The sequence below is a fragment of the Rhipicephalus sanguineus genome, chromosome 11, assembly GCF_013339695.2.
Source record: "Rhipicephalus sanguineus isolate Rsan-2018 chromosome 11, BIME_Rsan_1.4, whole genome shotgun sequence".
NCBI classification, from domain to species: Eukaryota; Metazoa; Arthropoda; class Arachnida; order Ixodida; family Ixodidae; genus Rhipicephalus; species Rhipicephalus sanguineus.
In genome coordinates this window covers 81,575,533-81,587,711 of record NC_051186.1, presented here as the reverse complement: position 1 = coordinate 81,587,711, position 12,179 = coordinate 81,575,533, and the positions used below count along the sequence as shown (strand labels likewise).

General features: G+C 45.6%; 1 protein-coding gene across 1 annotated transcript in view; it reads right to left on the bottom strand.

Moving 5' to 3' along the window:
* LOC119374809 (5'-nucleotidase domain-containing protein 1) overlaps positions 1 to 10,222 on the bottom strand; it is a 30,912-nt gene extending 20,690 nt beyond the window's left edge. The window contains exon 1 of the mRNA XM_037644995.2: positions 9,737 to 10,222. Coding sequence (XP_037500923.1) covers positions 9,737 to 10,117 — 381 coding nt within the window. The 5' untranslated portion in view covers positions 10,118 to 10,222. The remainder of the gene's footprint in view (positions 1 to 9,736) is intronic.
* Between the last annotated feature and the right edge of the window lie 1,957 nt (positions 10,223 to 12,179).

Sequence of the window (12,179 nt, the reverse complement as noted above, 5' to 3'; positions counted from 1 at the left end):
CGAAACAACTTTCTGCCTACGCTACTGTGAATAAATAAATACCTGGTCTGCTTCATCGCGGCTCTCACAGATGAAGAGAAGCTGCTGACATTAGACTGCATTTCTGGGAGAAAACTACTTGCTGTCAGATGTCCAGCATGGCTTTAGTGTGGTTTGTCGACTGTGACAAAGCTGCTCAATATATGACATGATTTTTCACTCTCGATTAAGAAAGATCAGATAGATGTTCTATTTTTGGATTCGCAAAAGCTTTTGATAATGTGCTGCATAATAAGTTACTACAGAAACTACGCCATTGGAACAAATAGCAACCCGATTGATTGGGCTTATCTGGACAGGTTGACAAGTACTGCTCAGGCACCCTACAGGTGACATCAGGAGTACCACAAGGGTCCGTTCTGGGCCCATTTTATTCCCCATTTCACAATGATATTGTGGAAGCCATACCCAGTGACGTCGAGATCAAGCTTTTTGCAGACTGTGTTCTTTACACCTCGGTTTAGCAGACCAAATCTCATCCAGAAAGCACCCACTGAAGTTTCTGATTGATACAAGGAATGAAGAACGTTCTCAAACATCTGACAAATGCTCAGTCCTAGCTCTGCATATGCAGGAACTAAACCGTTTTGCAAAATTTTATTCTGTAGATGGCATTGTACTTAAAGAGGACCGACAACCAATTGTTGTGGTACCTGCTTCCTTCACAACGGAAAGCTACTGGTCAGAGTGTCCATTCACGGAATGGTGACGCGGAAGACTGCGTGAAATAGTTATAATCAAGTTTTTCGATATGCAGCGACTATGATGTCGTGTACAAACAACACATACTATAAACAGAGTGAGGTGAGCGCGAGAGCGGCTCGTGTTTGTGCACGGTGGTTTGCTCCGCTTGCATGCACTCCGTGCGCATGCGCAGCGGCTCGACATTGCCGCGAATGGCAGCGCAGTTCTTCCGAGTACAACTTGCTTACCTCATAAGCAGCACAGAATAGAGCGAGGATGAATAATAATATACATACTCTAATTTAGAGAACTAATTATGGTGCGCATGAAAACATCAGACTACATACAACAAAGTGAACGACTCCATAATCCAGCTTCAGGGCACTTTCGCTACAGGCTGTGCGACACACCAGTTCTTTTTATTTATTTTAAATGCAGTTTAAAAATATAAATCCTACTCAGATCACTAAAAGGATCACTATAATGCATGGTCTTTTAATTTTCACCAGGATCAAATTACACGTTCTGGCCAGTTGCCGGTCCCGTTAAGGAATCACCGGCTGTTAAATTTCTCAGTTATTATTACACAAAATCTGAGTTGGGATATTCATATTAATAAAATCTGCACCAAAGCATTTAAATCTCTCTGATCTATTCGACACAAGCTTTCAAAAGCCCTTGTCAACTTGGAACTAGCAGCATATAAGCATTGGTCAGGCCATGTCTGGAGTATGCCTCATGTTTATGGGACCCTCACAGACAGGACAATGTTAAGTTAGAAAAAGTTCAAAGATTTGTGGCCACATTCATTTACACCAAGTATAAATGCACTGATAGTGTGACAGAAATAATTAACTACTCTGGCCTTGATACAATTAAAGTGAGGCGTGCCAAAAGTAGATTAAAAGACTTGTACTATAATATACGACACTTTCATACAACTTAACCACAATTAATTACCCACCATATACGCACACAAGCATGCGTTTTGATAATGGGAAAATGATCCATGAATACAGTGCGTTAAACGATGCATTTAAATACTCATTTTTCCCAAGAACCATAAGCCCTTGGAAAAACGTACTGAAACGGACTGTCGATAGCCTCGTTGTTGAAGTGTTTATTACAAACTTCAGGAAAATGTCGTCTGTGATGATGTATAATTGCGTTCCCTTATTGTTTGAATTGTAGTGTCTCATACCTTGAGTTCCTGTTTATGGTCGTGACTACCCTTGTAGATTTGTTGTTTTGAAGTACTGTTTTTATTTACGCCCCCTCCTGCTTGGAGTCAAGAACTCTGCAGTATTCGTAAATAAAATAAATTAAGAAAAGTGCCAACCAGCCCATTCAAGATGCTAAAACATAAGCAAAGATTACACAAAAAAAAGCATGCTACATAATTCACTTTCTACAAAGTGGGCGTTGCTTACAGGACATCCCTATCCTTTGGCAAGTGTTATGTTGGCCAAAAGAAAGTAACACACACAGGTACAGGCTCTAATCGACTCAGGTCATCTTGCAGACCATTGCACACACTGATAGTAAATCACTTTGACAGCACACATGTCATCAGTAACTACAAGGCAGAAATATTACGATTCATCCATGAAACTTTCTGCATATCCACCGAATCAGAGAGATGCATGAGCACTGCCTCTATAGCCTAGGGCAGAAAGGCAAAGAAATTTCCAGACAAACTACTCCGTACTTCCTACAACTGATCTTTTTGTTCAAGATCTGCTGCAGGCACTCATCTTTAAGCATGCGCGCTGCATATGATCCCTCATCATTTTTTAAATGGACCAGTTGAAGACCAGTGTTCTGCCTCTCCTGTTGTTTCTTCTCTGCTCTATGTATGTGTCTTTTACACACTGGAAAATGTCTTTTTCGAAGTTTCTTTAATGAGTCCAAGTTTCTGCCGGAAGTAAAAGATGCAATTATAACGTGTTAAAAGTGCATACACAATCAGAAAATGGGACAAGACAACTGCTTTAAAATATTTTATTTCTTTGAGAAAGTGCGTATATACAGGATGTTTCACATAACTAGAACTAAATATTTTAACGAAAGTGGTTAACTGCAACTAATTGTAACTAATGACATATGGTTTGCCATCATGTCGTGCTCGATAGGGTATTCTTTATATTGTGCTTAGTTAACTCAGACCATTATGCAAAATTTTTATATTCACTTTAGGGTCAAGTGCATTTCATCACACTGTACAGGGCATTCCAAAACAAGTGATCCAATTTTAGTGACAACGTACACATTGCATGGTGATTTTTTCCGGCGTTTAAAGAAAGCCCATCAAATACGAAACAAAACCACATGACTGCGCTTGCGCGCTACCGCACTGCAGAGCTCTCAGTCGTGCTTCAAGCACAACCATGGCGCGGCCTGTCAACCTGTCGTTTATGAGGGATGACGGCACTTTCATTACGTGTGCGGCCGTCAAAAATGCTGATGCACAGGGATGCCAAGCCTAGAGCCATGGCCACTCATTTCGCCACCATCTGCGCTGCCAGTTGTTTGCTCAAAGCATGCTTTTGGGCGTTGCAGTACGGTAGCACATGAGCGCAGTCAGATGCTTTTATTTCATATTCCACAGGCTTTCTTTAAACGCCTGAAAAAATAACCACATGTACATTGCAACAAAAAATTGGATCGGTTGTTTTGGAATGCCCTCCACAACATAACGAAACACACTTGGCCCCAAAGTGGGTATTAAAAATTTTGCAAATTGACCTCAGTTAATTAACTAAGTCCTGGTGAATTCCACAGAGTGGGTATGTTCCTTATTAATGAGGAAACAGAGAAACAAAATTTATGAGTCGCAGTCTGTACCTAATTCTAAAAAATAACACAGATAGTTCGTCGGATATACTATTTCTAATGTCGACGAGTGCAGAGCATCCTGAACGCGGAGTTCTTTCGATTCTCCTGTCCACTGCCAATTAGAGTTTAAATTCGCGTTCAGCAATATCCTGGATTTTGGCAACTGGAAACACGCATTGGCTGCCATGCTTAGAGACCTGTATACAGGGGACGGAAACTCCCTGTACCTTCTATGGGACGCGCTCTCGCATGTTGATATGCAGCGGCAGCGCCACTTCCACCACTGGCGGCTGCTGGGTATCCCCAACTAGACATAATTCGCAAACAAAACGTCTTTCATGACGTCACTGGCGATGTCACCAAATAGAGGGAAAGGGCGCGAAACCGAGAAGAGGAGGGTTGCCGTGGAAGCTCTCCTTTCTTACTTCGCATGCAAGCGGAATGTGTTCGTGCTCTCTTGCAGGTGCGCTGGCTGCTCCGGCGACGCAGCCATTCGTTAATATTAGTTAACCATTTTTTAATGCTGTTCATGTCTCGTGAAGTGGACAAACTAAAGCTGACTGATCTCTCAATAAGACAAATCTCGATCAATACAAGTAAAATTTAAATCTTTTTTTGTTAATAACATGTTTTGTACTAAAGAACAGAGAGATACACGTAGTGTGAAAGTGTCAATCTACAAAAGCAGCTTCAATTCTCAACTGAAATATGCACAAAATGAGCAAACATTGAACACAGAATATCCGAACCAATGCAAAAATTATTAACGATCACAAGCAGGCCATGTCCTACTTGACTCAATCACGCCTGTTATGATGGCGCAAAAATTTTTCTTACAGAACTTGAGTACCAAGCAAGACAGAAGTTCAGCGGTAGATGGAGGTGTGAAGCGATGAGAAATCGTTGAACTGGGAATGTCGCTGGAGACAATGCTTCGTCAAGTTGACTTGTCTTCGTCAGGGCAGCAGCATTGCCTTGACGAAGAGAAAAGTTCACTTGTCAAAAGCTGGCTCCAGCGACATTCCTCGTCAAACAATTTCTCAAAGCACTGAGTCGATTACGTGTATTTCAGTGATAGTATTAGAAGTAAAGACCCCACACAGTTTCAAACTGGCTACATGCAGTTGCACAAACAGGAAGGAGCCTATAATTGCTTCACATCATTTGAACTACATGCCAAAAGTAAAAGATGACCAGACTGTGTAGCCAAACCAACACGCATTCAAGCCTTTCATTAAACGTATTTGGCCGGCAGCAGGTAGGCTGTTGTTATGACGAATTAGTCTTGCGACGCTGCGCTTATGCCAGTCCAGTCAGGCTTGCAGAGAACTGGCTTTACTCATGTACTCATGCAAAATGAATACCTGTTCAAATAATGGACCCAAATACTTGTGCTCACACCCGTTGTCACTAGGAAACCTGAAAAACTTCCATGGAACTGGATATCCCTGTGTTAACACACCACAAAGCCGCGCAAAACATGTGATGCCCCAATTTAGCTACCTTCGTCTAATGCATCGTTGACCTGCTCGACGTGGCTCACTGCGACTTCCGTTCGCTGCATGCCCCATTGAATGTCTTATCTTTCCCGTATTCATACTTGGCACACCAACCGAGTGAGATAACTAAGCGCAATCCATCTTGTGATATCGCTGAGCAAGTGCTACGAACACAAGTCAACCACTTCCCCCGCTTCACCCGATTTAAAGTTCACAAAATAAGAAACAAAAAAGGCAAATTAACAAAAGAAGAGTTCATTACAGTTAAATCAAATTTTTAATTTATAAAATAAAAACTCGTGAAAGACAATAAATGCGAACATCCACATCAACCTCACTTCGTTCAACCAGATCATAGGGTGCCCAGCAACCGCTACAAGCGCGCATGTTCCTTGAAACCGAAACTGGCGCTTAGTTTCCGGGGCCTGCCGTATACTCGAATGCCAGTGGCTGTGACATCACAGGATAATAATTATTTGGATCAAATCGAGGTAGCAAGAAAGTAGCCAAAAAGTAGCCAAGACGTTTCTTTTTTTCTGCCACCACCGGCCTAAAAAATGAAGCCAAATTGGTGTAATGTAGCCAAACCTGGCAACCCTGCTCCCATCTCCTCCCCACCAATATTTCAGCGGCTTGTTTTTATTCACTGCCAACCAATTAACACTCATCAGCATTTTAATAAGTTCAATGTTCCAGTAGAATGTGATAAAAGATCACGTTTTTTCTACCTCACACACAGCTGTGAAATCTCTTCCATTTATGAAATTAGGCAGACACCACCAAACAGTATCCCACAGTGAAAACAGCAGCAAGAAATAGTTGGTCTGCTGGCTTATGGAGTTTTAACATCCCAAAGCGACTCGGAATATGAGAGACACCGTAGTGGAGGTCTCCGGATAATTTCAGCCACCTGGGGCTGAAACACACTTATAATTGTGGTTGCACGAAGCGTCACAAGATGTCGATACCATCGTCCGGTAACCCGGTACTCTGGAAACATCTCTGCGTATACCGGAATACCGCACATGATTCTCTGTCATAGATTTTTAGCGAAGTGTTGAAGTCATCGGTATGGTTGCTCATGTGTGTGCGAGAGCAGATGATGCAGCATTGCGTGCATCACAGCTATGTGGGACCACATGTTTAAGCTAACTACACAGTGATATGTGTCCAACTCGGTGCCCAGAAACCGAAACCGAAAGAGGTTCACATAAATAAGGTGATATTGAATTACTTAGCAGGAATACATGAATGTTGGAGCGTGTATCATGCTTCCTGCAGCAATAAGAAACGTTTGCAACAAAGAACGCGCGAGACAAATTTGATGACACCACCCCTTTAAGTGGTGAACATAGTCACCAAATGTTTGGCACTTGTATGGGAACCCCTTTTGCACCAACATACGCCAACATTTTTATGGGACAGTTAGAATCAGAGCTTTTGAAATCATCTCTCGTAAAGCCTTCCACCTCTCTCCGCTACATAGACAACATATTTATTGTATGGGAACATGGCATAAGCGCACTAAACACATTCATTGACCATTGTGACAAGTTTCACCGGAGTATGAAATTTGCCATGCACCATTCATCCAGTGCAATTAACCTCCTAGACATGACGGGATTTATTGAAACAGGAAAATTAAAGACTATACCCTACAAAAAGCCAACGATACCTAGATTACACTAGTCATCACCCACGACACTGCAAACAAGGGATATTTGTTGGACAGGCAAGGTGTATAAGAAGGATCTGTAGCAACAACAACGACGATGGTGAGTTGAAGAAGGCAAGTCCGCTTGCAGAAATGTCGGCTCTAGCACACCCCATGTTTACGAAATTTTGATCACAAGCTTCCATCTTACCCTGACTCCTGCCTTTTTCCATGATTGGAATGACACTTGTACTTTTAAAAAGTAAGCGAGGTTTTGGTAATTGCTCTAAATATCCTGTGCTCAAACGAAACCGCACATACTTCATCCATAAAAAGCTCTTCATCTGAAGAGCTTCCCACCAGGCCAGGGTCGTAGACACCAGGCCAGCGACGTTATAGGCACCAACGAACGTTAATATGTATCTGGGGTTTAACGTCCCAAAACCACGATATGATTATGAGAGACGCCGTAGTGGAGGGCTCCGGAAATTTGGACCACCTGGGGTTCTTTAACGTGCACCTAAAGCTAAGTACACGGTGTGATGTGCGCGCAGAACATTCATAGTGTCTCCTGTGTGATGTGAAAAGAATGTGAAAAGAAAGTAGACGACGCCAGTGCTCGCGTAAGAATGCGCCAACTCTGCCAGCTTGGGAGGTGAAGAAGAAGAAAAAGAAGAGTCGCGTGCGTTCGAGAAAACCCGAGAGGGTAGACGGTGTTGGGCGTTCGACGCAGTCGGGTGACCGGGCCAGAGTGTCGACGCTCTTGGACGCGGTCCATGAGTTGAAGCTACGGGCTTCACGTAGCCGCTGACGTCCTCTGCCTCCAACTCTTCCCTTCGGCAGGACGCCACGTTCATCGTCAGTCTCCACAAACCAATGCTGGCCTCTTCAAGGGTTGCCGCGCCGCTCGTCTCCTCGCATCGCCCAATGCATTCGACTTTCCGATGGGTGAGCCCGTGTCAGCCGAGATTGATATTCTTAAGGACGCTCGCTCTTAGAAACTGTTGTTAGTTAATTCTTTCTTTCTTTGCTTTGTTTGCTGTTGTGTTTATTCCATGTTCTTATAAAGTGTCGTTATCAACATGCAAGCAGCCTCGTCGGTTTGTTAGGAACGTCCATGTTTCTAACCTTAAGATTTCACGAACCTCACCGTTCACATTACACATGGGCCTCAAACAATTTCACCTCCATCAAAAATGCAGCTGCCGCAGCCGGGATTCGATCCCGCGACCTTCGGGTCACCAGTCGAGCGCCATAACCACTAGACCACCGTATATGTGACAAGAACATCAGGTATTCATATATACACATACATGCGATAATACACTCTATTTCAATGATCGCTACACTTAAAGGGATCTTAAAAAGGGGTTGACTAATAGCGTAAAAGTTTTGGTGCTTGACGATTAATATTTACCCTCGTAGTTGTTGAACTGACACTTATGAAAAAAAAAAAAAATTGGCAAAGCTTGCACTAAGTTGCGCAAGGCTTGAAACAGCGAAACTGGACGATTGTGAAGTCTAATCTGGTTGCTTTTAGGTTGTTGCTAGGCTTGAGCTAGATTATTCACGCTACAGATGTCCACACTCCAGAACCGAGCGTTCGCACCTGTCATAGAACGACCGTTTCTTTATCTCTGCTTTTTTCTCTCTATTTCTTTCTCTTTATTTTTGTGATCTTTATTTTTCTTCTATCTCTCTCTCTTTGTGTATATCTGTCTCTCTCTTTCTACCTTTTATGTCTTTATTCCCATTATTTCGCTCTTACCAGTGGTGAGCAGTGGAATTTGCCCAATTTCTGTGGCACATACCCATTCATGATGATGATAGTTTTCTGATAGGCCGTACAAATTACGGCTAGCTTAAACAGCTTCGCTGTGAATAGGCAGTTTTAGAATAGCGTACGCTAAGTTAGCGTTTGCAGCCCGCTATTTCCATCACTTAATGGGAGCCTGCAAGAGGTTAGCGTATGACGCATGCACAGTTGCACGAAAAGATAACGCAAAGCTTCGCGTATGCTATTCTAAAACTACCCAATAGGGAGTTTTCGTATAGGGGACCCAATCGCTTTGGGGCCCCAAAGAAATAGCGTCGAGGCCACTGCGCATGCGCGAGACCCAAACAGCGTTTGGGTTTTGCGTTGGGTACGCTATCTCTCGAATTTAGCGGGAGCCCCAAAGCCTGCCCCGAAAGCTTTGCGTCAAACAAACATGACGGCACACACTGAAGCGACGGCTCTTGGCCAAGACTAGGGTGACCTAGTATAGGGGGAGTGTTCAAAGCGCCGCAGACCCTATTCGAAAACTCTTAGCTCCTGTCGGACCCAAAGTGAGCACCCACAAAGGGCTTTGGGGCCCCTATTCGAAAACTCCCTGCTGTAGTCTTGGCCAAGAGCCGTCGCTTCAGTGGGTGCCGTCATGTTTGTTTGACGCAAAGCTTTTGGGGCAGGCTTTGGGGCTCCCGCTAAATTCGAGAAATAGCGTCCCCAACGCAAAACCCAAACGCAGGTCTCGCGCATGCACAGTGGCCTCGACGCTATTTCTTTGGGGCCCCAAAATGATTGGGGCCCCTATTCGAAAACCGCCTAATAACTGCGATATTATGACAAAAAAAAAAAAAAAGGCCAATGATAGCCGGTCTTAGATGCGGACCGGCAACCAGCCCGCTATCTCAGAAACCAGCCGGGCAGGTAGAAAACCGGACAGGTGGCAACACTACTATACTACCCTCCCCCCCCCCCCCCAAACCCCCATTTCGCAAGCCTATGATTACAGGGAAATTTGTTAAATTCGCTCCCACCCAAGAATTACGGTTTGTCGCCACTGAGCACGCGTCATACACTAATTTCTTGGCACCCAGGCTTATCTTTCGGAAATAGCGTACGTACCCAAGCAACGCAAACGCTACGAACTCTATTATAAAACTCAAAGAAAATGGGAATAGAGCTGCCCAAATGTCGCACGCGACTCGTTCTTTGGCTCAAAAATGAGAAATCACGGCACTTGCCAAAATGTGTTAGACGAACCTCGTCGTGCGAAAGGCGTGTGAATCCCTTCAAGGCGCGGTCTACTCTCCCGCTGGCATCGAACTTGACCAAGAGGCCCCGCTTTTTGTCCAGCAGCAGACCTCTTTGCGAGAATGCGCGCGCACTGGGCCACAGCCTGCCGGTCGGTCTCCTCCCGTTCGTGGAGAGGTAATCGCGGACACTCTGGTGGATCAGCTCGAACAGAGCCGGCAACCTGTAACGTGCCAGTGTGTTGTCCAAGTCAAACCCAACGGCATCATAGTCGAGCAGGCAGAAAGTCGCACGCGTAGGACTGTCAGCATTCGGCGACGTAGTTGTCGACATGTAGCGCAAAGCACTGCGGCGAAATCGACGATGGACTACCGTTAACACGCCAATCATGTCACACACACACACAGGCCACAAAAACACCGGTTACGTTTAAAGAAACAGCTACTCAACAGCAACGCGCTACTAAAGTACAAAAGCATGCGAAAGTAGCGAAAGTAGAGTTACGATGATGATGATGATGGATGACCAGTGTTGTATGCGTTACAGAAAAAATGTGACTAAATGTATTATTCGCTACGCTAACGAAAAAAAAAAAAAAGGAATGTACAAAAAAAAATAGGTAACGTGCTACCGTTTACGTAGTTCCATTGGTTCCATGTTTTAGTTCGCCTTCGAAGACGCCGGTAGGACCAACGTTTAATTATAAACGTTGGGTAGGACGTAGTTCAAGCAGTTCAAGAACCAAGAGTCCACCACAACATTACGGGACATTTTCCGCCGAACCAGGTTCTTGGCTAGCTTCACTCAACGTTTCTAGAAACGTTGGCTTCACTAGCGTCGTCCGCAAAGAGAGGGCCGAAAGCCGCGTCCAGCTCTCCAAGGAAAACGACACGTTCTTAGCGGAAGAAATGACCCGTATTTTCCGCCACGCAGACCGACATGTCCCAGGAGAAAAAGTCCGCTTCCTCAAGCTCTTGCTGGACTGATGAGAAACGCACGGAACACCGTCCAGGAATTACGCTCGGAAGCAACCATAGGCGGAGAGTACGGGGGGCTGAGGGGCTTGCCCCCCCCCCCCCCTTACTTCCCCGGACTGCCTCATGGAGGCATGGTACTCTACTCTCCTCCATATCCTCTCCAAAGCGTCTAACCCTCCTCTCCCAAGTGTCCAAATCTTTATCTATATCCTCTCCCAAACGGCCACCGTGCGGGCGCCACTTTCCTATCAAGAATGCTATGTCACCAAGAGCGTCCGCAGAACTTTTTGCAGGGGGGTGCAGCTTGCAGGGGGGTGCAGCAGCAGGGGAAGGGGGGGGGGGTGGCTTGCATTCAACACAGGTAGCTTTTCTTTCACTGCTGTGACATCACCGGCAAGATTAGTCAATAGTAGTGTGTAACATGCAAAGTTGGCTGGCAATTAATCCTGAAGCTCTGCATAGAAAATAATTATACGAAATTCCAAGGGGGGGGGGGGGCAGCCGCCCCTCCTTGCACCCCCCTCCGGACGCCCATGTATGTCACGCTGATAACGCGCGCGTTTTCTGGGCGACGACTCGTGAAGCGGGGAGGTGGAAGGCGGGAGAGGAGGGTGCCCGGCGTGGCGGCTCGGTTAAAAGAAAGACTGTACTTTCCCAAAAATATCCAGGGTCTTTACCTCATGGGGGGGGGGGGGGGCAGAGCCCCCCCCCCCCCCCCTGGCGACGGCCCAGGGTATTTTTTAAGAGCTTGGCTTAGGTCCCCGGCTCGTCCTGTCTGGCATGCTATTTCACAGGATTATGCCCGCTTCTTTTTCATTTCAGCCATTTAAAGTTCGGCACATGGGCTAGTGAGAAGTCAAACATTCAATGGAAAAGTGCCCCTCAAACGGATTTTTACGTGCTGAAGCGACGACTTAAGCTATGACAAATTAAAAAATTCACCGGCGATATAGGATATTGCCTAATTCGCTGAGCGCAGCCTCGTGTTCGCGCAACGCCAGCTGTGTTTGAAGTTTCGACTATCCGCAGTAGTAGCAATATGTAACATTCGTTACATATTGCCACAGAAACTGCCAGCGCTCGAGTGCTACGCACACTATACGTGTGCATTGCAGCTGTCGCGAACCAAGTGAAACGCCCACAGCCCGTTACGACAAGCGAAGCCAGCCGCAGTGCACGTGCCAACCCTGCATGCGCACGAGCTCCGACCGAGGGGCCAGCGCGCGCGACAGAGGAAGAAAGCGAGGTTAGAGGCCAGTATCTCGTGATATCGACAGACTCCGCGTTCGCTCTCTTTCGTCCTCGTTCGCGCTATCGGTTACGCCGCCCGCCAACGGCGATGCCGCTCAACGCCTAAAGAGCTGCGCTCTAATTGTCTTGAACCCCGTAGTGAATGCTTTTGAGAACACAAAAATGATACTGAGAATACAAAGCAATCCCGACACAGTCAGTCAGTGAACAGGGGCGTAGCCAGA